Genomic DNA, 27,992 nt, shown 5'->3' on the forward strand with positions numbered 1-27,992 from the left:
GGTGACCCAATTACATCTCCCAGGAGGCACTGCAGCAGCATATGCAAACTGAAATATTTTGGTTTTCAGTCAAAATATTTCCAATTTTGTTTGCTTTTTTAAATTCAAAATTAATTAGTTTAGTCAACGAACAGTTTCCATGGGAAAATTTCAGCCAGCCCTGTGAGCTCTTTTGTTTACTACAAATTTGAAAGAATGAATGAATGAATGAATGAATGAATATTCTTGTATTAGTTCTAGCTTGACTGATAGGGTGCAGACTGGGACCAATGTGATATTTTTTTCTGAATTTTTGTGGATTCTTTTGAGGAATTTAATGATTTTTCTCTCTGTGAACTGAAGACATCTCATGGGGGAGTCCAGTCAAACTCTTTGCCATCTTTGATGTAATTTCCTAAACTAGAATTCAGCAAAAATCTTAGCGAAAAAGGTCTTAAGAGTTCCAGATTTGAGGTTTGAAAAAGCTTCAGTTCCAGACTTTGTGGAATTATTCAAAACAAACATTCTGAGTTTGTTCATTCCTAACACTCACTGTATTTTTCCATAAACAATGCTTTATTTTTGTGTTTTTTTCAGAGATTATCTACAGTTGGGTATTTAACGAATTCCCATCTTTCGTGGCAGAAGATAGCCGACGCTTCATCTCCCAGGAGACCGGAAATCTCTACATCTCCAAGGTGCAAACATCTGATGTTGGCAGCTATATCTGCCTAGTAAAAAACACAGTGACAAATGCCAGAGTTCTGAGTCCTCCAACACCACTTACCCTGCGGAATGATGGTAAGTAAGACATTCCCACTCCATCGGAGCAAAAAATGTGAAAACGAAAATATCCTGGGCTATACAGAATCACAGAATAAAACACAGATGATTTGTGTTCAATATATAAGCATGCATTTACTTCAGTAAACAAAAAATGTGGTGGCCCTTATATTCAAGCCTGGGTGCCTAAATTTGGGCACCATTATCCGTATTTAGGCAGCTAAGTAAGTACCTAATTTTCAGGGGTGCTTAGCATCCATCATCTCCCAATGGGGTCACTTATTTAGATGTGTTTCTTGAAAATAATTGTCTATCAGTAAAATTTTAAAAAGTAGTTAAATGACTTAGGAGTCTAAGTCTCATTGAAAGTCAGTAGGACTTAGGATATTTAAGGACCAGTTTTTAAATGGTATTTAGGCACTTAAAGATTAAGACAAGTGCTTTGCGGGATTTTCAAAAGCACCTAGTCATCTAACTTCCATTTATTTTAATGGGAGTTAGACACATAGGCTATGTCTACACTATAAACCTTACAGCGGCACAGCTGTATAGCTGCAGCTGTGTCACTGTAAAGTCTCCTGTGTAGCCACTCTGTGCTGGTGGGAGAGAGCTTTTCCACTGGAATAATTAAACCACCCCCAATGAGTGGTGGTATCTATGTCGGCAGGAGAGTGTCTCCTGCCAACATAGTGCTGTCCACACCAGCGTTTTTGGCTGTGAAACTTGTTGTCTGGTGTGTGTTTTTTTTCACACCCCAACCGACAAAAGTTTTGCCGATAAAAGTGCTAGTGTAGACAAAGCCTTCGTCACTTTTGAAATTCCCAGAAGTTGCCTATCTGCATCGTTGGGCATCATTCTGGTCCTAAATGCCTAAGTCATTTTAGAAAATGGGACTTGATTTCTGAAGTCACTTAGGCACTTCTGAAAATTTTACCCATATATCTGTAAATTTGGAGAAGTCAGGTTTCAGTATTATGCCTTGTATGGCAATATCTCTCTAAATAAAATAGAAGATAAAGAAACTGTGAAAGTAAGTCACATTCTTATGTAAATGATGGCTCTTTTGTATTCTTGAAAGACTTGTATATATTTTAGAGGTTGACCTAAAATCTATAATATGTTTTTAACTGTTTTGGAGTTAAATATTCAACATTTATTATATTATGGTTTTATTTTATTATTTTAAAATAGTCAAAATGCAATTTTACCTAGTGTTTTTTTATTTTAAATGAAGCAGAAATAACATATCTTTAACTGTCAGTATTGTCTTCCTTCTAAAGTATCCTACATTTCAGTCTGCTTTCTAATTCTTCAGGAATACATTTGAGCAGCTAGCCACACTTTGATTCATCCCTACATGTACAACCACAAATAAGCATTTTGAAGCAAGTCATTAAATACTATGCATAGTGGGGGCTCACTATGTCTTACACTAAAAACATCTCTGTACTGTAAGACCATTACAAAGAATGGGCTTTCAGAAAGATGACTTGATTTAATATAGTAACTAACAAAAAAATAAAATTTAGAATGGAATAAAGTTGATCTTCTCATTATAACTCAGTTGAAACTTTTCATGGTTACACAGCAAATATCATACATAACAAAAAGTTACATACTTTGTTGCATGGCCTGTTACCAATACTTATTTAGGTGAACTTCAAATCGTTAACCCAGAAGGTCCGATCTTTTAAGTATTAAACCTTTGTAAATGAAAAAAGAGAGCTAAATTTCAATAGATTAAAAAGGAAGCACTTGTCATGAAAACATAGGATTTTATTGCACCATTTTTTAAAAAAATTCACAATGGAATTTCTCTCTCTCTCTCACTCATTCACTCACACATACCTCTACCCCTGCCTATCTGTGTTTCATTTGTATGCAAGATATACCAAAATTAAACATGTGAATCATCAGCAGTGTTACAGTATTGGGTGCACGGTTAGGGGATATATAGTACAACCTAAAAAGTGGAGTAGGGAAACCTGGATAAAGGGAATAATCAAGCAAAAACCCAAAATTCATGAAGGAAAAAATGCATGAATTTTCTTAAATGTCAAGTATGTAATATATACCAGCCTCAAGCAACTTTGAATTTCATGGCTGGCTGTCACAAAGCTTTTATTACCTGAGCTTCTGAACCTTGGAGCAGTATTGGGGTGGGGGAGGAGGGAGGGCTTCTCTGAACAGAACTTCTCCTAAACAAATTCTCCAGTGCCGTTTGACACACACATGCATCACTACTAGGCACCATGTCTTGTTTTGCATCTATTTAGATTTTGTGAAGAAACTTGTTTGCAACAATGACTGAGCTAAAAAATTGACAGAAATTCTTGCCTGGTTGTGCAGATGTCTCAGTGCAGAGTCCATTTATTGTACTTAGAGCTGGTTAGGAATTTTCTGACAAAACTTTTTGTCTGGCTATGCCAAAAGAAGGACAGGAGACATTTGTCATGGGTTTAATCAGGCCGCAACTTTATTATCAGATGTCTGGGGTGACCTGGCAGATAACAGTGTACAGTGCAGGTAACCCGATGTTTATTCCATAATTACCCAGGGGACTTTTACCAGCTCCCCCTCTTTTTCTCTCCTGGTCCCTCCAGCAAATCCATTGCTGGGACCTTACCATCCAACCCCCACCTCCTATGAGGGTTAACGTGGGCTATAAGAATGGGGGGTTGGCTCCCTGCTGTACCAATCATAGGAGTCCCCAACTGCGCCCCATTTTTCCTTTAATGAACATCACTTTTTAAGTCCTTTCCCAAGCCATTTATCCAGTCACTGTATACCTTTCCTATGGAGTACCTGCACGGGACATCCGCCACAATTAGCTTGGCTGCCTCCAGCAATTAGCCAGCAATTAGCTTGGCTGCCTCCTCCCCACACCCAGTCGGGTTCCCAGACATCTTCTAATGCTATCTTTTATAGCAGTTAAAAAACATGACAGCAACTAAGTCAGACAGGTGAACCCCATCCTTACGAAACAACTCTGCTGCCCCTATATTATGCCAGGATGTGAACTTACTGCCCCTATGGTCCCATGGAATTTGGCCATCTCCCTGCTCACGAACCTCCTTGCCTTATCCACCATGTCTCTGCTGAAGCATGTCTGCCCAAACAATGTTAACTCCTGGAAAAAGTTCAAGGATCAGCCCCGAGTCCCTCTGTGCTCTGAGCATTAGTTCCACCCCTTTTAGTGTTTCCAAATTGTTTTCCCCAAAAAGCACCACAGTTATATCTGGTGCCTGCTGACAGGCCCACACAGCATACAGCAGTGATATTAGTTGATCCCATAGCATGCCCCTCCTTGCATGCCAACCGAGAACTGCTTCACCACCAAATCCCAGCTGCAAACCCTCAGGCTACCTGGACGAGTGCCTACGCGCCCAAAAGACAACACTGTATGTGCAGATCCACACCACTATCTGCATGGCCAGTCGTCCAACATCTGTAATGAGATTACAATAAATTAACGCTGCCCCGATTCTGAGTGAGTGGGACCAAATTCGTGACTGGCCACCCCCAACCTCATCAGCCCCCATTTCAACGCTGTAACAAATTGATATGCTGTCACTGTGCATAAAAAAGGGGGCCTTCCATCTTTGGCTGTATCACTCTGTAAGCCTTCAAAGTCTGAACGGGGCAGACCCCCAGCTCACCATCCTCTCAGAGGATAACAGGTTCACCCCGGCCTACTTGATTCGTCTTTGACCTTCGCAAGTGTAATATCACTGAATGCTCATGCCATTGTATATCACGCCGTTCCAAAGCCCTTCCCATAGAGTCCCTTCCAGCCCCAGGTGCTAGCTCACTGACCCTGAAAGCACCAAAAATTGCTATCAAGAATACTGCCCCGAGCAAGGCTGCTTCCTGTCCACTCTGACATAAGGATTTGCACGAGATCCCTGAGCATGTAAACCATGATGGGATGATGGGAATCCACCCTAGGCCACCGGGATGCAAACACCCAGCCTTGGTTTGTGTAAAAAGGGAGGCTTCAGATGCAGAGCTGGCCCTTTTAACCCTGCATTCCCAGGGGATGAGTCAGCGACCATGCTGACCCCTTTTTGCAGTAGTTTTCATCTCCTCCCCCATCCCCCCGCAACCATTCAGCACTGTTCCCTTCAGCCAGCCAAACACCACCTTCACCCCGCTTAAAGGTCCAGGGCAGTCATTTACATCAGCAACTTTTTCACAGGAATGAGAGAGAGGGAGCATCAAAGAGAGGGAGACTGATTCTGTAGTCCAAGCGGTTAGGTCACTCATATGGGAGACCCAGGTTTGTGTCCCTGCTCCAATGAATATTTAATTAGCCATTGTGACAGGGTCGGGCCGGATGGCTACAGGAGAGTAATAGAAGGCAGATATATTAGCCCCAGGTTAAGTAGGTCCCTTTTCCCTGGGTAAGGTAGCAGGGAAGTTTCCAGAACAATCAGGAACCTTCTGGAGACCATTAAGACAGACAGGCTGATTAGAACACCTGCAGCCAATCAAGAAGCTGCTAGAATCAATTAAGGCAAGCTAATCAGGGCACCTAGATTTAAAAAGGAGCTCACTTCAGTTTGTGGTGCACGTGTGAGGAGCTGAGAGCAAGAGATGCTAGGAGCTGAGAGTGAGAACGCGGATTGTTGGAGGACTGAGGAGTACAAGCATTATCAGACACCAGGAGGAAGGTCCTATGGTGAGAATAAAGAAGGTGTTGGGAGGAGGCCATGGGGAAGTAGCCCAGGGAGTTGTAGCTGTCACCCAGCTGTTCCGGGGGCACTGTAGACAGCTGCATTCCACAGGGCCCTGGGCTAGAACCCGGAGTAGAGGGCGGGCCCGGGTTCCCCCCAAATCCTCCCAACTCCTGGTCAGACACAGGAGGAGTTGACCTGGATTGTGGTCAGAAAAACGGCCAAGCTGAGGACTGCCGAGAAAGCTTCAAGGTGAGCAAATCCGCCAATAAGCGCAAGACCCACCAGGGTAGAGGAGGAACTTCGTCACACCATATAAAATGGAACAACTCCAAAAAGAGAGCTTGAGAGAGACCCCCTTATGTTAAAATAGCTAGTAGCCCAGTGGTTAGCATAGGCGCCAACTTCTGCTGGTGCCGGGGGGTGCTTGACCCCTTGGCCCTGCCCCAACTCCACCCCTGCCCTCCCCCTGCCATCCCTGCCCCGCCCCCATTCTAACCTCTTCCCCAAAGTCCCGGCCCCAACTCTGCCCCCTCCCTGCCCCTATTGGACTCCCTCCCCAAATCCCTGCCCTGGCCCTGCCTCTTCCCCATCTCTGCCCCTGAGTGCGCTGTGTTCCCCCTCCTCCCTCCCAGAGCTTGTTATGCCATGAAACAGCTGTTTTGCAGTGGCAAGCACTGGGAGGGAGGCAGAGGAGCAGGGATGCGGCGCGCTCATAGGAGGAGGTGAGGTGAGGCGGGGTGGTGGGGAGGGGACCTTGGCTGCAGGTGGATGCTCCAGCCGTGGAGCACCCACAGAGTCAGCACCTATGGTGGTTAGCATGCTTACCTGCTACATGGGAAACTGAAATTCAAGTCCCTGTGAATGAGACAAAGCAGGGACATTGACTATTCTGTTGTTTCTTTCTGTGTGTTATTTAAAATGTGTTCACAAAAAAACTTTGAAGGGACTCAGGTTCATCCTGATGCCGCCACACAGGAAAATTTTGGAAATCTTGGTAATTTTCGCAGGATGGGAAAACAGTTTCCCAGCCAGTTCTAATTGTAACAGATGTTTCCAGCACACTCTGCAATTTCTGCAAACATATCTTGCAGGGTTTTTCAGGTAATGTTTGTGAGTGGGCTACCACATCTCCATATCTGAGGAATGTTATACTTTCCTTTGTTGTCAGGTTTCCATACAATGCAGCCATATAAATAGTGTCACAGAACTCTGACCTTTTGCAAGACTTTTTCCCCATGAATTATCCCAAAGATTATCATTAAAGCTATCCATTCGTACAATAGTTCATTTTCTTTTAGGCCTAAATGGCTTTAAATTATATTCTCTTTGACCTATTAAAAATATTACTTTAAGGGAATGATGGTGACAGAACTTGAAGTAAAGTAACATTGTTACATTGTCACTCAATAATACAGAACCATGTTGCCCCTGCAAAACATTGCTCATTAAAGAAAACTAATTATTTAGTTTTGTGGAGAAGGATAGGGCTGAAGAATAAATGTAACAAGCAAAGAAATTAAAGATAGCAATAAAACAAATGCCCAGGTATCTAAACATTTCCTTATCTTTATGTAGCTAATTGTGGCACTGTGGCTCTGAATATGGCTTATATGGGTTCCCATAAGGAAATGCTTCATTTTTGCCTTGTCGAGTGTTTACTGAGGCCCAAAAAGTGCACAGCTTTCTGAGGTCTGATGCTTGGCAAGCCAGCCAATTATTTAGTTCTGTGATAAACCAGAGTTAGTCCACTTCCGTAGTCAGCACATTTATCAGGAACTTATTGGGAAGAGTTATGTAGGCTGGATTTGTTTTAGGTATCCTTTTTTTTTTTTTTTTTTTTCTTTCTTTCCTGGTATAGTTTCCTACACTAATTGTTCTGGGTTTTCAATTTATAGGCAGTGCTAAAGGGACTGGGCAGCTTATGACAAGAACACTCCCATCGTAATGTTCCTGTGTATTTATCTATGAGGAGGAAGCAGAATAATATTAAGGCTTTATGTCAAACTCTGCAAGAATGTAGGAACTTACTTGGCTTTTATTAATCTTTTATTTCTTTAGTGATGTGTCTCAAAGGGAAACTTTGCCCCTTGATATGAAGCAAATTAAATAAAAATATCAAGAAATCCTTGAATGGGTTCTGAATAAAATGAACACCTCATTTGTTCAGATGTCTTTGACAATCAGTCATTCCATACAATTCAATTTCACTTCAAGCTGGCTTATAAAAACACTTTAAAATTCTATCTGAGGAGATAAAAAAGTTTTAGCAGGGAAAGGATCATGCATCATTTCATTAACTGCCTTTATAATGCTTTAGAAACTTTGAAGAGTTATTTAAAATGTGTTTACAAATAGTAAAAAGGGATTGTTAAGTGTATCTTTGCAGATTCAGAGACTGATTGGGAGTAGTAAAGTATCTTGAATGGTAAAAACATCAGAAAATATCCTCAAAACTAGAAAATAGAAACCTAGGGAGTATAAAACCTTTGATAGGTGATAGCATAATGCAGTTATTTCAAGTTCATGTTTTCACTTTGTTTTTTCCTTTTTGTTTTAATTATTACTGTAAAGAAGAGACATAAGTTGCTTCTCATTTTATCTCAGTATTATTGCAGCTGCTGCTTAGTTCCTTTGCTGCATTTGAAGTTTCCAGAAAATGCTGTACAATTTCAAACACAAGGGCCACATTCTGCTCCATTACATCTACATAAATCAAGACTAACCCCATTGGTGTCAGTGTATTTAGTCCAGATTTGCACTGGTTTAATTGAAAGCAGAGTTCAGCTGTCAATAAATTTCCCATATCATCACTGTGCTTTGAGCCAAACACTATCTGCCTTGATCCCATTGACTTCAATGGGAATACTCATGTGATCATTAGAAACAGGATTTGGTCCTGTGTACATCAAAGCATTGAAAATGTTCAATTCTACTTTTAGGAGAGGGAATGTATGGTTTCTGTGGTTATTGAGATATAACACTGGGTTCTATGGTTTGCAAGTCTCCAGAATACCTATGCTTAGCACCTGTTCGGTAAAGTAAAGTTTTGGGGCAAATGAAAATGGTTTTCCAACTCATCAGGGAAAAGGAACAGTGAAAAAAGGTGAGGATGGGGTAATGTATAGAGAATTACTCCACATAAAGTAATGGAATTGGAGCTACACTGAAATATCGATTTTACAAACACATGCTACTGCCATGGGTAGTATGTCTATTATTCAGTCTGCTAATTATCTGTCAAAAGATTTGTCTAGTAAACACTTGACCTCAATATTTCATGACTCTCCCTCTCCTCTCCCTTCCCAAAATAACAAAAGCTCACAGAATGTGTTTTCTTTGTGTTTAATTGCACAATGTAATGTGTATATATATATAGGTGGACATATTTACTGTCTGGTGCTAATTCAGGTCCAAATTCTAAAAAGTGCTGAGTGCTTCTGGATTGTAGTGGGAGTTGAGGATGCTTATAACATTGGTACTTGTGTTCAGCATCTCACACAATACAGCTTTGTTAGGCTGCATAAGTCGTGTGTTATATTACAGCATCATCAATATAAAAAAAATAAAAAGAAAAGGAGTACTTGTGGCACCTTTGAGACTAACAAATTTATTTGAGCATAAGCTTTTGTGAGCTACAGCTCATTTCATCGGATGCATTCATTGAATGAATGAATGAAGTGAGCTGTAGCTCACGAAAGCTTATGCTCAAATAAATGTGTTAGTCTCTAAGGTGCCACAAGTACTCCTTTTCTTTTTGTGAATACAGACTAACACGGCTGCTACTCTGAAACCTATAAAAAAAATAAGACTCCATTTATGTCTCATATATTGCTGATGCAGACCCTCAGGCCTGTGTAAACTTCCATTGAAGTCAGTGGGACTCCAGATAACGGTCTATGCTTTATGCTGAGATATGATCTGCTCAAGTCAGCCCCAAGCTACTAGGACCTCTGGTGGTACACTGACATTCACAGTAGATGTAGGTGGCTAGCTGGCCTGGAACAACCCATTAAACATCACTTACTCCAGGGACAGTCAGGTTAAACAGGCATAAATCACTGTATTGTAGTTTCTGCCATGCAGGGCATATTTTCCCTCCTGTATTATTACCTCTGCATGTTTAATTAAACATTTCAATAATTCTTTATTCTTCAGCAAAATAGCATCCTCATCTATAATCTCCATTTTTCTTTATTAAAAATGGGCTCTATAGGAAAAAGAAATCCATCTCTTTTAAATCAGAAAGTGTATGGAAAAACTGAGAACTGCCAAAAGCCAAGCAGAGTTGGACCTTGTAAAGCAGTGGTAGGCAGCCTGCGGCCCACGGACTGCAGGTTGCTCACCCTGGTTGCAAAGGTAAATTGAGGCAGATAAACCTGATCTCTTTCTTTGAAAAGATAACTAATTTTCTAGACAAATGAAATGCAGGACATCTAATCTACCTGGATTTCAGTAAGGCATTTGATACAGTTCCAAATGGGAAATTATTAGTTAAATTGGAGAAGATGGGGATTAATAACGAGAATCAAAAGGAACTGGTCAAAGGCGAGACTACAATGGGTCATGCTGAAAGGTGAACTGTGAGGCTGGATGGAGGTTACAAGTGGAGTTCTTCAAGGATCAGTCTCGGGACCAATTTTACTTAATGTTTTTCGTTAATGATCTTGGCACAAAAAATGAGAGTTTGCTAATAAAATTTGCAGATTACAAAAGGCGGGAGGTATTTCCAGTAAGCAGAAGCACCAGAATATCAGACAAGAAGTTTTGGATGACTTTCAAAACTGAACAGAAATGGGATGAAATTTAATAGTGCAAAGTGCAAAGTCATGCAAATGAAGAGTAAGGAGAGATATGATGGCGCTCTATAAATACTTCAGAGTGATAAACATGTGGAGGGAGATGAGTTAAGCGCCAATGCTGGCACAAGAACAAAGGGATATTAACTAGCTATCAATAAATTTAGGCTTGAAATTAGACCTTGAAATTAGAAATTAGGTTTTTAGCCATCAGAGGTGTGAAGTTCTGGGACAGTCTTCCAAGGGGAATAGTGGAGGCAAAAATACCTAACTTGTTTTAAGACTGAGCTTGATAAGTTGATGGAGGGGATGATATGATAAGTTTGCCTACAATGTAATGTGGCCCATCCATGGCTGATATTAACAAATATCTCCAATGGCGGGTGATGGGACATGAGATGGAAAGGGCTCTGAGTTACTACAGAGAATTATTTCCCAGGTGTCCGGCTGGTGGGTCTTGCCCACATGCTCAGGGTCTCTCTGATTGTTACATTTGGGATCTGGAAGGAACTTCTTACAAATCAATTTGGCAGAGACTGTGGAAGGTTTTTTTTCTCCTTCTGCAGGCACAGATCACTTGCTGTTATGAACTAGAGTAAATGGTGGATTTTCTGTAACTTAAGTCTTTAAATCAAGATTTGAGAACTTCAGTAACTCAACCAGAGGTATAGGAGAGGGTAGTAACAGGAGTGGGTAGCTGAGTAGTTCTGTGGCCTGCGTTTTCAGACTAGATGATCATTATGGTCCTTTCTGGCCTTAAAGTCTATGAGTCTATTGATCAAAGCACATGACAAAAAAACATGAGTTCATGTTTTCCTGATCCTGGCGCTCACAATGACTCCCTCCTTCTATGGCCTTGGCCAAGTCACCTTCAGGGGACTGTAACAGGGCACTGGTCCTGGCTGGCTGAGTCATGTGACCAAGTGCTTCCTGTAAGAAGGAACCTGCATAGTCAGAGAGGGTGAGGCAGAGTGCGGAAAAGGTCATTTTTGCATAACCCAAGTCAAGTGGAAGGTCTGGCAGGGAACACAGGGGAGAAGGTTTTGGAAAAGTTGGACAGCAGGTTCTGGGTTTCAGAAAGGAACTATATTGAGAGTTTATAAAAGATTTGCTTTAAGTTCATAAATTCATAGATTATAAATCCAGAAAAGTCCATTATGATCATCTAGTCTGATGTCCTATATTATACAATAATAGGACTTTCCTGAATCAATTCCTGAACCAACTAGAGCATATCTGTTAGAAAAACATCCAGTCTTGATTTAAAAATTGCCAGTGGTGGAGAAGCCATCACAACCCTTGGTAAATTGTTCCAGTGATTAATTACCCACACTGTTCAGAATTTGCTCCTTATTTCTAGTCTGAATTTGTCTAACTCAACTTTCAGTCATTGTATCTTGTTATATACCTTTTTCTGCTAGATTGGAGAGCTCTCTCTTATCAAATATTTGTTCCTTGTGTCGGTATTTATAAACTGTGATCAAGATACCCCTTAACCTTCTGTTTGTTAAGATAAACGGGCCGAGCTCCTTAAGTCTCTCACTGTAAGTCATGTATTCCAGTCCCTTAACAGGGGCAGCATTGTGGGGACTTACAGGGGCTATAGCCACCCCAATAGTTGCCTTAGCCACCCCTCCTCCAAGCCACCCTTCCCAGCGCAAAGGTCAAACATTATGCAGAAGTAACAGTGGCATGGTATGGCATGGCCACCCTTCTTTCTCCACTGCTGCTGGTAGTGGTGCTGCCTTCAGAGCTGGGCAGCCAGAGAGTGGCGGCTGCTGGCTGGATAGCACAGCCTCCCTCTCCCTGCCCTGCAATTTTCTAGCCCACCTCAGTCCCAGCCCTGGAAAGAGGCTGGTGCTGCCCCTGTCCTTTAATAATTCTTGTTGCTCTTCTCTGGACCCTCATCCTTCTTCACCTGTGAACCCCAGAAGTGGGCACTATTCCAGTAGCAGTGGAGTTGACATTGACCATTTTTCATTCAATTAAGAAAACCCTGAAATTCTGCTACTTTTGGGAGCTTTCCTTGACCTATTGACCGCTCGTTGACCATTGGTTTGCTGAGAACCACTCAACTTGAAATCTAGCTCATATGCAAAACTGAGTTTAAACTGTTTCAGAGTCTACACCTGCACCTATGTCATTTTTTTTCTGGTGTGGATTTAAATATTTTTTCCCTTTACAAGGGAAACAGTTAAGTGACTCCACATGAAGTATTGTCAAAAACACAAAGTAAACACACTAAAAAAAATCTAATTTAGCGATATTCATTAGGTTATATGTAACTAGTTGGTACATTATTTTTGGTGTCGGTCATCTTTTAGATAATGATTTCCCTTTACCCTTTCAACCTCAATTTCTCCATCTGTAATATGGAGTAAAATGTGAAATTCGTATTGCTTTTCTGTATTTTTCTGCGTTCAGTAATGTGGCTCCATCTTCAAACATTTATCTTGAAAATTATGTAACAACCTGCTTTTAAAAATCATATATTAACTGTCTCCATTAGGAAAATCACTTCTATTTCCCTTTTAAAATGCACCACCACAGTCTTTATTAATAAAATCCATCTATCAGTATCTTGTAATTGTACATAAACAGACTTCCTCATACTGTGCTGTACTGAGTATTGTTGAAGTTGAATCCCTTGGTTTGTGCTTTGATTTAACATTCTTACATGTCAAAGGAGTGTATATTTTATTGGTCATATCAGGAGATTGGGAATAAAGATTTATAAATATTTTTGAAAAGGGCCTTTAGTATGGTTTGGCTCAAATCTGATTTATTTCAAAGTTCAGGAATGTTTGGATATGGGATTGTATTTGAGGCATAATGCTGTGTCTAATAAAGCCTGAAGCTTTAAGCATTGCAGTTTGCATCTTGAGGGTATGATCGTCCCAGCTTTTCTTTCAATGAGACACGGTGTTTCTTTTTCTCTGGATACTGTGGTGCTCTGCCATCTTTATCAAATCAGCTAATCAGGAATAGATTATTTCTCTCCTGAGTAACATGCATGTGACAGGAATTCACACTTAAATATGGTATATTAAAGAGAATGATTCTAGTATTTACTAACATCATTTAAATAGCCAAAATCATATTGCACAGAAAGCAAGAAGCAAAACTAGAAGATAAAGATACATTATTAAAAACTATCAAGCAGATTTGTTCATGCTGCTGGAAAGCTTTTTTTTTTTTTTACAGAGATAAAGGTAATACTAATAAATATATGATTGCCCATTCTGAGTATGATGTCTTCTTTGTCAGCAGAAGTTATAACATCATCATGAAAAAACACTGAAAGGGACCATTCTGTGCACATATCCCTTGGTTCCTGGTTATTTATCTCCTCCATCCATCCAGATTTTCTCCCTTACCTTTCCAAAGCCTTCATCCAACAAAGCTCAGAAACATATGCTTAAATTCAAGCATGTTAGTAGTCCCACAGAAATCATTGGGATAAGTCACATACCTAAAATTAAATGCATACTGAAGGACTTTGGTGGATCAGGATTCAAAACTCCAATTTCAATCTCTATATTTCTTATACTTTAAAAGTATAAAGAAAAAAAATAGATAATGCCTATTCTGGAGTCTGCAGATGGTCCTTCAGATTCTTCTTGTGCAAAATATCTATACGTTTGAGCCCTTTCCCATTGGCTTGCCCTTAAGCCAAATTTTCTAAATGTGGGTACCTAAAGTTAGGCAGCTAACTTCCTAAATAAAAATGGCCTTATATTGGGCTTTAATTTCTCGGTCTTCTATATGTGTGTAAAATAAGAATTTAATAATAATATGTTCTTCTTATGGAGTTGCTGGGAGGTTTAATTAATGCATATTTAAAGGAACTGAGCAATGTGAAGTATTATTATGATGATTATAAAGCAGATGATTTCAAATTCACTAGTTTGACTGTATTTATAAAACTGTGTTTTACCTTCCAGGTCTGTTCAGAATCGTAGACCTTTCTATACATACCTATGTGACAGCTTTCTTTGCAGTGTGACATGATGTCCAACTAAGAATGTTTTGTCAGTTCCATGATTTTGTCAGCATAATGAAATAATGTGATTGTGAACAGCAGGAATTTTGCTTAGGGTTAGAACTACTGCAGGTTTTATAACAGGGACACTTTGTTGCTTTGGGCTGTGAAATAATAGGCATTTCAATAGCTCTTGCTAATGGAGAGGGGGGAAAGCTTGTGTTAGCTTGATCTTTATTATTAAGGAAATGACTGTGTATTTCTACTTTAACAGCGATATGAGGCATTCCAACAGAAAAGTACTTCCTATTTAGAAAGCTCTTTCCAGTTTAATTAGATAACAGTGAATGTTAGAGCAATCCTAGTTTCTATCCTAATCAATTAGGACTTAGTGAAAAATTGCACTCTGTGTATTGCAGCTATTTCAACATTTTTGGTACATGAACAGGGGAACATTTTTTTTTTTAATGCATCAAATAGTTAAGTGTAAGTTTCAGGGACATTGGAGCTGGAGGTCAGTTTTAAAGTACAAACTCTACATTATTTACTGTAGAAGGACTGTATCTATCTAAACATTTTAAATGTCTCCTCACTGAGGCAGCTGAGAACCCTACATAAATCAGCTTCTCCTGTCTGTGGAGGTCTAGATGAAATAATAAACTTCAGTTTGAGTAAGTTCATAGATTTTAAGGCTAGAAAGAATCATGATGATTAGAGCCATACCATGATATTGGTATTGCCACCCTTACTTCTGCTCTGCGGCTGGTAGGGCGCTGCCTTCAGAGCTGGGCGCCTGGCCAAGAGCCACCTCTCTCTGGCCACCGAGGTCTGAAGGCAGTGCAGAAGTAAGGGTGGCAATACCGAGACTTCCCTAAAATACCCTTGTGACCCCCCTGCAATTCCCTTTTGGGTGAGGACCTGCAATTTGAGAAATGCTGGTCTCCCCCTTGAAATCTGTATAGTATAGGGTAAAAGCACACAAAAGACCAGATTTCACGGGGGAGACCATGACTCTTGATAAATTGCTCCAGTGATTATTTGCCTTTATTTCCAGTCTGCCTTTGTGTAGCTTTAACTTCCAGCCACTGGATATTGTTATATCTTTGTCTGCTAAATTGAAGAGCCCGCCATTATATATTTGTTCATCAAGTAGGTACTTATGGGCTGTGATCAAGTCACCCCTTAACCTTCTTTTTCAGATAAATAGATTGAGCTCCTTGATTCTATCACTATAAGGCATGTTCTCCTATTCTTTAATCATTCTCAGGTTCTTTTTTTAACCTTCTTAAATTATCTATATCTAAGGCTAACATTTTGTCATGAATATTTTTAGTAAAGGTCACGGTCAAGTCATGAGCAATAAAGAAAAATTCACAGAAGCCCATGACCTGTCCCTGACTTTTACTAAAAATATCCATGATAAAATAGGAAGGGGCTGGGCAGCTGCAGGGTGGCTGGGAACCCTGGGGCCTCCCACTACCCATGGGAGATCAGAACTCCAGGAGCCCCCTCCACCCGTGGCTCGGAGCTGCAGGCTCCCCCTGCCTCCTCCCAGGCAGCTGGGAGCTGTGGGAATCCCCCTGCCACTGTCGCAGTGGGGAGATGCAGGTTCCCCCTGCCCCCACCCCTGCAGTGGCCAGGGGCTGAGAGGTTTCCCCTGCCCCTCTCACGCAGAGTCGGGGAGCTGTGGGTTGTGACGGGTTGCCCCCCTTCAAGGTGCCACCTGATGTACTGAGATACTGCTGAGCCTCCCTGTTCCGCCAGCCTGGGCCCCCTTTAACTCTCTTGCTGAGCCAGGCACTTAAGCCTCCTCTAGTACACACACAGGCAGAGCCACACCCAGCTGAAGATAAGACGCAGACACTGAGATCAGCTCTGGGAAAACTCAGTTTAAGGGATTTGCTCCAGAATTCAGGTGCCCAACTCCCTTGAAGTGAAGACCCAAAGGTATATTGTCTTGCACTGTATAGAAAAATCCGCACAGTGCAAACTCATCAAAATTCACCCTCTCCCTCAATGTGAAGAGAGATATGCACAACTTCTTCCCCCCTCTCCCAGTTATAAATTGCATAAAGTGGGTTCAATAATAAGCAAAACACATTTATTAACTATAAAAGGCAGATTTTAAGTGATTATAAGAGGTAGCAAACAGAACAAAGCAGATTACTAAGCAAATAAAACAAAACATGCAAACTAAGCTTGATTCACTAAATAAACAGGTTACAAAATGTAATTTCTCACCCTACATGTTGAATTAGGCAGGATGCAGAGTTTCTGTAGCTCAGAGTTCCGGTTATTTCTTCTTACAAACTGGATCCAAGTCTCAGTCTGGACTCACCCTCGACTTTCCCTTCAGGTTAATTCCTTTGTCCCTTCAGGTTCTTTCAGCAGTTCTTCTTCTTGAGTAGGCAATGGAGGAGAGTCCCTATCAACCCCATCCCCAGCTCTTAAAAATGATTTACCTAAGGCAAGAATCCTTTGTTTGATCCCCATGCCCCTACAGTGGAAAAGTACCAGTAGTGTCCAAGGTGGTATTTTGTATCAGATGACAGGACCACCTGACCTGGTAGTGTCAGAGCTATGAGGACACCTCTCAGGAAGGAGAGAGATTAGTATCTTCACAGTCTTGTTGTCTCTGCTGATGGGCCAACAGCCCTGTCTGACTATTTGTACCTGAAGGGCTTGTTGTGGGTGTTACCCAAAGTAGCATCATTTGAAATATAGATACATGGTTAATATTCCTAGTTTCAGATACAGAAATAATACACGCATAAAAATTGGATAATCTCATTCAGTAAATCGTAACCTTTCCAATGATATCTTACATGAGCCATCTTGCATAAAGTATATCTTACTCATGCCATATTCATATCATAACCATATTTCCATGAAGAATATGGGATATAGCGTCACACAGGGGTCCCCCGCCACCATCGTGGTGGAGAGCTGAGGGATCCCCCTGCCCTCCCACTGTGGCCAGGGAGCTACGGGGATCCCCCTGCCACCACCGCGGTTGAGAAGCTGTGGGGATCCCCCTGCTGCCCATGGTGGCAGGGACCTGCAGAATACCCCTCTGCCCATGACAGCTGGAAGCTGCACAGAACCCCCACTGCCTGAGGCAACTCAGAGCTTGGGGGTTCTCTGCCTCAGGTGGCGGGGGTACCTCACAGCTCCCTACCACTGCAGGAGGCGGCGGGACCTTGCAGCTCCCAGCTGCCAGGGCTGAAGTCACAGAGTTCTTTGGAAGTCACGGATTTCATAACTTCTGTCACCTCTGTAACAAAATCATAGCCTTATCTATATCCTCCTTGAACTGTGGACACTAGTATTGCAGCAACAGTGGCACCATTGCCAAATACAAAAGTAAAATAACCTCTATACTCCTATTCAAGATTCTCCTGTTTATGCATCCAAGATTTACATTAGCCCTTTTAGCCTCAGCATTGCAGTGTGAGCTTATGTTCAGCTAACTATCCATCATGTCCCCTAATCGTTTTCAGATTCGTAGCTTCCCAGGATAGAGTCTCCCATCTTGTAAGTATGACCCACATTCTTTTTTCCTAGATGTATACATTTACATTTAGCCTATCACAATTCATTCTATTTGCTTGTGCCTAGTTTACCAAGCAATCCAGATTGCTTTAAAAATTCAGACCATCATGTATAGGACTGAATTTGTACCAGTGAGCCCTTGCCGGGAGAGGTATTGACTTCAGTGGGACAGCTCAGGTTATTAAAGATACACATATGCTTAAACAATTTTGTTGACTGGGGCCTAGGATTTTAGATCAAAAAGCTCTTGATCTGATGTAGGGGTGAGAGAAATCAACATTGGCCACTGCCACTGTTTGATTATCCAGAAGTTGCTGGAAATTGAACCAGAACCCCAAATTGTGGACTTTCTACACAAATTTTGGACACACTCCCTTAATTAGAGGAGCTGTGATACATTCATCAACTCCTTGACTTTCTTACCGCAACCCACTGTCATCATCTCATTCCTCTCAGGACTGAGCTATCCCGCTTTCTGAAGTGGCTCACAACCATAAGTGCCTACTTAGGACAGAAGGTCAAAAACAGGGCAGGCACCCCAACCTCATGGTGAGCTCTATAATTAGATTTCACCACGCTAGTAACAAATATGAACTCCTGGATCAAAATAACAGTCTTACCATGGAGTCACATGCCAGAAAAAACTGGATTTAGTGATAAATGGTCACTTACACCAAAAATCACACCACATTCAGGTTGCTTCCAGTCCCAGAAGAGAGTCACTTACCCCAAGTCAATCAGTACCCTAGGTCTTACACCAAAGACAATAGGTTAAAGCAAGCAAACCTATACACACAAATGAGTTACCATCTAAATCCTAAGAGTGACAGAGTTGTAGTGATCTGTCAGTTCAAAGTATCTTTCAGGGAGGACCCAGGAGGCAGCCCCTGGAGATCTCTGGCTTTAGTTTGGTGTCTCTAGCACAGTCAGAGTCCAAACATGAATAAATGGAAAAATTTCCTGCGACTTTCCTGTATTTCCTTAATTCAGTTTCCAAGTCCACACAGGGCAAGCTTCCTTACATGTAGCATTCCCAAGGTGTGATAGGGCCATGAACAAACCCTGTGTATTGTGATGTTCCTTGATGGCCCCTCTGATTTTGATAGTCCCTGTCAAAAATGTAAAGGGAAGGGTAAACCCCTTTAAAATCCCTCCTGGCCAGAGGAAAAATCCTCTCACCTGTAAAGGGTTAAGAAGCTAAAGGTAACCTCGCTGGCACCTGACCAAAATGACCAATGACGAGACAAGATACTTTCAGAAGCTGGGAGGAGGGAGAGAAACAAAGGGTCTTTGTCTGTCGGTACGCTGCTTTTGCCGGGGATAGAAAAGGAATGGAGTCTTAGAACTTTTAGTAAGTAATCTAGCTAGGTATGTGTTAGATTATGATTTCTTTAAATGGCTGAGAAAAGAACTGTGCTGAATAGAATGACTATTTCTGTCTGTGTGTCTTTTTTGTAACTTAAGGTTTTGCCTAGAGGGATTCTCTATGTTTTGAATCTAATTACCCTGTAAGGTATCTACCATCCTGATTTTACAGAGGTGATTCCTTTACTTCCATTTACTTCTATTTCTATTAAAAGTCTTCTTGTAAGAAAACTGAATGCTTTTTCATTGTTCTCAGATCCAAGGGTTTGGGTCTGTGGTCACCTATGCAAATTGGTGAGGATTTTTACCAAACCTTTCCCAGGAGGTGGGGTGCAAGGGTTGGGAGGATTTTGGGGGGAAAGACGTGTCCAAACTACGTTTCCCAGTAAACCCAGTTAGCGTTTGGTGGTGGCAGTGGATATTCCAAGGACAAAGAATAAAATTAATTTGTACCTTGGGGAAGTTTTAACCTAAGCTGGTAAAAGTAAGTTTAGGAGGTTTTCATGCAGGTCCCCACATCTGTACCCTAGAGTTCAGAGTGGGGGAGGAACCTTGACAGTCCCTCTGGATAGGTAGGGGGACGAGTCCTAGGCCTGGATTCACAAGTTCAGAGCAAGCATTTTCAAAGTTATAAAGCAAAACTTACATGTTTTCTTATAGCATGGAATACTGGCATTACATGTGAGATTAATGCAGGCAGCAATTAACAAGCATTTCATAGAGTCTAAACAGTAAATACATTCTAAGACTAATACCTATTTTGAGCAAAACTAACATGCATCTTTCACATTTTCAACATCTTTCACATTTGGCTCACAGTGGTTAAACAACTTGTATTTCCACACTGCTTTTTATAAATATTTAAATACTAAGTTATAAACCAAAGAGCATTTTTTTCTCCACTGTGAAGTTTTCAGCAAGATTATTTTTCTCTGGAATTTGCATTACAAAAATCCTACTGATATTAGTTCAGAAGCCACCGTCCAGTCAGGCGACAATGATACAGTATTTGCCCTGAGTATTCTACTAAACAACTTGCGGACTTTAATGCACCTCAGAATAGACATTTCACATGCACTTTCCAAGGGCCGTCAAAGGAAACATTTATTACTAAGGAAGAGGGCAAGGAGGTTCTAAGTGAAAATTCTATTTTCAAAAAATACTGCAGAACAGCAGTGAATTTTCAGTGAGGTGCATGGGGAATTGGCTCTGCAGTTTACATTAACATCAATAGTAGTTAAATCCCACCCAATGCACTGAAAATTTCCTTTTCAGTGTGAGATGAAAATGTTTTGGGTGTAAAGCTCAGATATGAATATCCCCAACACAGTCAGCCTCATTTCTACCGATATGATTTACACTGTGTCAGCACTGCCATTATAAGTTTCTCTATATAGGGTTCCCCCATGCAAGTAAGTATTTAGGGACATTTAAAAACGCAGATTGGCTGAGAAGTCTCTAAGTATTCATTTGTCATGAAAAGACAACGATGATTTTAGTCCGCCTTACGTCCTCGACCATCGATGTGATCATGTGTAACAAACAGTGCGCCAGCATCCCTGCCACGAATGAGAACGAACGCGTGATCCATTAGGTCATAATCTGTTTATTTTTAAAAGGCCCTAAGTGTAACAGACCATAATGAAAAAAGAAAAGGAGTACTTGTGGCACCTTAGAGACTAACCAGTTTATTTGAGCATGAGCTTTCGTGAGCTACAGCTCACTTCATCGGATGCATAGCATATTGTGGAAACTGCAGAAGACATTATATACACACAGAGACCATGAAACAAAACTTCCTCCCACCCCACTGTCCTGCTCGTAACAGCTTATCTAAAGTGATCATCAAGGAGGGCCATTTCCAGCACAAATCCAGGTTTTCTCACCCTTCCCCCCCCCCAACAGACACACATACAAACTCACTCTCCTGCTGGTAACAGCCCATCCCTCTTTGAAACCTCTCTTTATAATGCGCATGATAATCAAGGTGGGTCATTTCCAGGATGGTATCTCTCTACTGTCAGTGCCCACGTGCTTCCAGGAGCCATTTGCTTTTCTGCTTTTAATGAGAATGTGAAATAGGCAAAACCACAGGAAATTAAAGGAATTTGGAAGTGAACAACTGTATCAGACATATGTAAGCAGGTGGCACCCCCCACACCTTGCAGCTCATGGAGTGTGTGTGTGTGAGAGAGAGAGAGAGAAAGAGAGAGGGAGAGAGTTTTATGGTTGTTATTATTTTAGGGAAACTCAGGAAGAGGGAACGTTTGGACCATGACGGGTGTGTATAGTTCAGATTTTTCCCTAAATAACAACAAAATAAACCTCTGCCTAGTCTTCTCCAGGTTTGGCTGTTCCAAAGGTTCCTTCCTGCAGTTTCTCCCTCTCTGGATCGCTAGCTCTGTCTGTCGCAGGGCGTGGCTGCAATCGCAGATGGAGTGCGCCGGGAGGCAGCTGCAGGGAAAGCGCTGCTGTGTGTCACCAGAAAGTGTGCTTTGTTTGTAACGTTTCATCTCTCTTCTGCTCTTACTAGAAGTCACTTAATCCTATGTTCTTTGTTAATAAACTTATTTTTGGTTTTGCTACAGACCATATCAGTGCTGTCTATTAAAGGGATGTGTGAGTCCTCAGCTAAATGAACAGGTTGTTGGTGTGTACTGTCTCTTTAAAGGAGCAGTGAACTTAGTAAGGCTCTGTGAGTGCGACAGTCAGAAGGACTGGTTTTCAGAAAACTCAAGACTGGGAAGGTGCTGGTGCTAACCTGCCAGGAGTAACCAGGCTAGTGAATGCCAGGGTGTGGCTATTGTGCTATAAGAAGGCTGATGGCATCAGGCTCTGAACCAAAGCTGCACAGCACAGAGGCACCCAAGGTAGCAGAGCAGGTGGTGACACAACCCCCAATTTGTCACCGTGCTCTCAACGGAGAAACTCTGTGAGACACAGAAGATGTCAGGAGAAATGAATGTTGATCCTCAGTCCTAAAAAGAGGGGGCTGGAATAAGCAAAGCCCTGCTCAAACTAGAAGGAAAAGGGAAAGCTAAGTTTAGAATGAGTTTAAGTTTTGATTGCTTTAACCTGTATCTCTCTGCATGTTACATTTCTATAAATGTGTCGTATCTATTTTTGAATAAGCTGTGTTGAGCAACTGCATTTCATATTGGTCACAAGCTCCCAGAGAGTATGATTGGACCTAAATCCAGTTGGGCCAGCTGAGGGAAATATGATTGGTGACATGAGGTGTTGTAGCCTAGTGATCCAGTCTAATGTGGCATGAACCATGGAGTGCAACTCTGGGAAAAGTGCAGACAGAGTCCTGTTACTTGGAAAGAATGCTCATGAAGAGACAGAAGGAATCATAGGTGCATCTTACTCCTGAACCATAATATTTGGGTCCTGTGTTCTCTGCAGTTTCCCTGTTATTCATTTCAGAATTTCAGTTTTTCCTGTATGTGCTATTAAATTTTTGATCTCTGCAATACCAAAGCCACACATAGAGTATAGATTTACATTTCTGGTTTGATAACTAGAGCTGTCTAGTTGACTTAGGAAACACTTAAACAAGTATCCAAAAAAGAGGCATGCTTATAAGTTTGAAAATGATTGACTTACACATTATATATGCAGTCTATATATGTAAACTTTCAAGTTTATTTTATCACCTTCCTACATTTATGATACAAATGAAATGAAACTGCAGATGAAAATGCAAATCCTGTCTAGATTGCTGTTGCTGAATCATAGTGACCAGAACAGAAATAGGAAAGAAAAACAAGCTGGAGGGAGGTACAGCAGTCACACAGAGCAATTATACTGTAACACAGGAAAACAAAGCCTTGATAAATTTGCTCTTGATGCTCAGATAAATCTCCCTGAATTCCAAGATCATATATAATAAAAATGAAAAATATCCTTTTGAAATAGTAGATTTTCCTTACTTTTACCAATCTCCTCTCACAAACAGTGTTAACCTGGTGGAGTGACAAAGGATAGCATAATACTTCTGCTTGCATCTCCCTTTGAGTGCCTGCAATCAGGATGACCCATTGTTTTTATTACAATAACTGACATTAAGATGACATGGTACAAAATATTGACAGATCAGCATCTCCTTAGGACATGACCTGAATGTGTCAACACAAAATATCTGATACTTGCGTTTACACAGGGCAGTTGCAATTAATGGGTGTTTGTTTGAGTGAAGGCTGAATTTGGGCCTCAGAATTTGACCAGTTGTATCTTCCAAACCAAAGGATTTCTAAGCACTGTACAAACTGAGAGACAATGATTATTTCATTCATTTTGAAAGTGCAGCCACTTCAGAAGTGAAACAAGGCAATTGTTTAATAGCATACAACCACAAATCAGCTTAGGACAGAAAGTGAAGAATCACAAATTCAGGAACATTTTAGTTAGTTGGCATTTAATTGCCCCTCTTGGAATTTGGCCAGCACACTGGGATTAATGTTCATACTTTTGCAAAAATACCACCAAATCTTTTATTATTGCAAGGGGTCAAGACCTTGGTTTTGCACTGATACAAGAGACAGTCTCTCTACAACAGCATAGTGCCTATAAAACTGTGCTGGGACAGGTTTCAGAGTAGCAGCCATGTTAGTCTGTATCCGCAAAAAGAAAAGGAGTACTTGTGGCACCTTAGAGACTAACACATTTATTTGAGCATAAGCTTTCGTGGGCTAAAACCCAATTCATCAGATGCATGCAATGGAAAATACAGTAGGAAGATATATATATACACAGAGAACATGACATTGATTCAGTACTTATTTAGAGACAAGAATGTATCAACATCACTTCCTGCAGTACCTAAATATTTATTTGCAGTTTCCCATTCAAGCACTGAGCTAACTCATAAGAATATCAGGACATAAGAATGGCCATACTGGGTCAGACCAACGGTCCATCTATCCCAGTATCCTATCTTCTGATGGTGGCCAGTGCCAGATGCTTCAGAGGGAATGAACAGAACAGGGCATTTATCAAGTGATCCATCCCTTTTTCCATCCCCAGCTTCTGGCAGTCAGATGTTTAGGGACACCTGGATCATGGGGATGCATCCCCAACCATCTAGGCTAATAGCCGTGAATTTATTTAAATCTCTTTTGAACCCAGTTATAGATCTGGCCTTCAGAACATCCTCTGGTAATGAATTCTGCAGGTTGACTCTGTGTTATGTGAAGAAGTACTTCCTTATGTTTGTTCGAAACCTTCTGTTTATTAATTTCATTGGGTGACCCCCTGGTTCTTGTGTTATGCGAAGGGGTAAATAACACTTCCCTGTTCAGCCCTATTTAGCTTGTGAATTTTGAAAGGAGTACAGCATATGGGTGGTGTGGTTGTGTGTAAATATATTTTAGTGAAAAGCAATCCAGTGCTATTCATAAAGCAACATTATGGAATTAAGTTGTCTGGGTGTGGTGTATGCAAGAACATTTGATGCCACTAATGTATGTCTTTCTTTCAGTTAGATAGAAGATATACTTTCCTTGCGATTATTCACATATCAGAAGTCTTCAAGTATTCTAATTAACACTAGGCTCCCAAAATGAATTTAAATGCATATTTCCTAAAACAGTTAGTAAAATCACATGTACTCTGCAGGGACATCAGGCCTCAGCACCTCTCCCTAACTCCATACCACATGGATAGAGGAGACACAAAGCAGGACCTGCCAGAAATAGAGCCAGCCACTGGGAGCTGCAGGGACAATAGTCAATTGCAGCAACAGAACATGACCCAGCTGGAGCCCCTTGCCCTACACCCTGTGACATCAGTAACATCACAGTGACATCAGTAAAGGGCTTTTACCATTCAAACTCTAGGCATTATTTTCTCTCTGCAAATTGGTTGTTTGTTCCAACCACCTCTTGCCATTCTACTTCTCTCCCTCTCTCTCTCTCCCCTCTTCAAGGTTCACTCTCTCTGTCTTCCATGCTCTTCTCCTTTCTCTTCTCTCCGTATCTCCCATTCTTTCTCTCCCTCAATATCCCTCTTTTGTTTCCTTGTTTTGCCTCCGCCTGGCTCCTATTACCCACTCTTGAATTCAGTGGGAATTTTTCCATGGGCTTTGGACCAGCCCCTTAGTCCTATTACTGCTGCATCTTTGATAACCACCTAAATTCCCTTTTTCCTCAATTTCCCCACGATCAAGAACCTTGTCCATGCCTTGAGCAATTCTAACGTGGTTAGTGTAACTTTCCCCTTTGGCCTCCCCATTTCTCAGCTATCTCCCTCCCCAACCCACATCTGCAATCTAACCAAACCATGACTGTTAAAGTCATACTCCTCACCAGCCACTCTGTCACAACCTCAGTCTTTGAGTCATATCACATTAAAACTCCTCACCTCACTTTACATAATCTTTCTCCATTTACTGCTCTCATTTCCCATTCCTTAACTTCTCTCAATTCCTCTTGCAAGTCAAATTCTGCTGTCAGTTACACCTGGAGTAATTCCATCAATTCCAATATCTAGTTTATTAAGAGGCCCAGAATGTCTTTACTGTACATCTTTAACAACACTGAGCACATTGTCAGCACTTAAATAAATAATGATAGCCATGCATCTGAAATTTTAGGAGGGCTTTGTGAGTTTGTACATTATTTTCGATGGGAAAGACACATGCTTTCACATCATTTGACTGCTTTCTTACAAATGTCAGGATGTCCTTGATATAAAAGGACATCTTATATTGTCTGGCTAAGAGGATATTTGCTAAGTTTTTGGTTGATTTATCCATTCTAACCACCCTGCATCATTAAATGGACAAAGCTCTTGTACACGAAATTTCCCAACCCTCCAGAATTGATTGTGCATGGCAATCTTTTGAAATATAATTTGAACCCATATTTGAGGAAATAAATCTTTTCTTTTAAAAGTGCTGCTGTTTTAAGAGCACTGAAGATACCATCGAAAAGGGGATGAATAGGATTTGAGCAGAGCAAGTCAAACTAATGTAAGTTATTTCCCCCCACCACAGGCTTTATCACTGTATAGCTATTAACAATCACGCCACAGTAGTTTTCACAATAAAGTCTCTAGGTTTGGAAAGAAGCAGTGACATTCATTTTATTTTTAAAGACCATTTTTTATTTCCCAGGTGTGATGGGGGAATATGAGCCGAAAATTGAGGTCCATTTTCCTTACACAGTTACAGCTGCTAAGGGAACTACCGTTAAGATGGAGTGCTTTGCGCTGGGCAAGTAAGTACATATTCTTCCATAATTAGACACAATTGTTTATTAAAATGTGACACATCTAATTTTTGGTTCAGTTATTTTGCAGGGTTTCATTTTCACAGAAACTCCTTGGTGCATATACCAAGTTTTTATAAGACAGCTAAGTGGGAATTGACTAAGTAACCAGTTATGAATTCCCTAACTAGCCATTCCTACAGACAATAATATATATAAGTTTAAAATGTGCTGGTTCGACATATAAAGTAGTTTTTTTTTAAATGAAAAGAAAAAAATTGTCATCTATATTCTATTTACCACACATTTTTCCTCTGCTACTTTTTCACTGCTTGCTAGCACAAATCAGGATATATAATTCCAGTGGTGTATGTTTGTTGTTTTTTTGTTTTGTGTTGATTTTCCCCTGCAAAATCTCTTAATTGAAAAGAAAACAAGATTATTGTGTAGTTACCTGTTCCAACCTGGGACATAGATTCTAAATAGAAACAATAAAATAATGTTCCAAAAATATATGAGCCCAGGATTACTTTTGCATCCTCTAAACTAATAGTATCGTCTACTTCCCTGTAAAACCGCTAATTCATGGTGACGTCAGTCATCTTAGTTATAACCGACCCACTAGCACTGCCAAAGTTCTGGGTTTCATATCTCACCTTGGCTAGAATTTTGTATGCAGGTGAGTAGACTGGTTAATGAGGAAATGAGGGTATTTAGTTTTTAAACATAATAAGACTTTGCAGTTTTATAGCTCCTTTCATCAAGAATAAGATTACCTCAGGATACTTTTTTGATGATACAGGATGAGGTTCATAATGTTATTAAGGGGAATGCAGTTTTTGCCAGAAGTAAAGTGAGGCTGGGATAGTATATGATCAGGCAGAGCAGAAAAGCACTGTATGACTCGGAGAAAGCATCTTCTCTTTCTCTCTCTCTCTCTGGATAGTGACATAAGCAGCTAGAGATGGATAGATATGGCAAAATGTTTGATAATTACGCACTGTGATAAACTCACTGTGTGTGTGTGTGTGTGTGTGTGCACACTTACGTTCATGCATGTGTACACCACTGGCTTCTACTGAATCGAATCAGAACTGCTTATCTGTGTGTTACAGCCTTTTTGCTCCATGTAGCATCACAGAAGAGACAATTCTCAGTTGTAATGAATGTCTAGATAATTCTTTATTCAGGCTGCTGAATGCCAGCTCTCCTTTCTAATTCATAAATCATTTAACCACATAGGGTGTCCTTTAATCCTGGCCAGGATTTAGCAATAATGAAAGGATTGCTAAATATACTACACTGTACACTCCTACAGCTAAACCAAGATTCTCCTTAGCTCAACTGGTAGGGCCTTAGCTTTTGGAATACAGTAGAACCTCAGAGTTATGAACATCTTGGGAATGGAGGTTTTTTGCAGCTCTGAAATGTTCGTAACTCTGAACAAAATGTTACGGTTGTTCTTTCAAAAGTTTACAACTGAATATTGACTTAATACGTCTTTGAAACTTTACTATGCAGAAAAAAACAGCTGCTTTTTAGCCACCTTAATTTAAATGAAAAAAAAGCACAGAAACAGTTTCCTTACCTTGTCAAATCTTTTTACTTTTAACTTTCCCTTTTTTTTTAGTAGTTTACATTTAAC

General features: G+C 40.7%; 1 protein-coding gene across 2 annotated transcripts in view; it reads left to right on the plus strand.

Moving 5' to 3' along the window:
• The window catches only part of CNTN5 (contactin 5), a 955,706-nt gene that overhangs the window by 715,374 nt on the left and 212,340 nt on the right, over positions 1–27,992 (plus strand). For both annotated transcript variants that reach the window (XM_074957075.1, XM_074957069.1), the window contains exons 8-9: positions 577–780; positions 26,254–26,356. In XM_074957075.1, the coding sequence (XP_074813176.1) occupies positions 577–780; positions 26,254–26,356 (307 nt within the window). The remainder of the gene's footprint in view (positions 1–576; positions 781–26,253; positions 26,357–27,992) is intronic.

Source organism: Natator depressus, chromosome 1, assembly GCF_965152275.1.
Source record: "Natator depressus isolate rNatDep1 chromosome 1, rNatDep2.hap1, whole genome shotgun sequence".
In the NCBI taxonomy this organism is placed as follows: Eukaryota; Metazoa; Chordata; order Testudines; family Cheloniidae; genus Natator; species Natator depressus.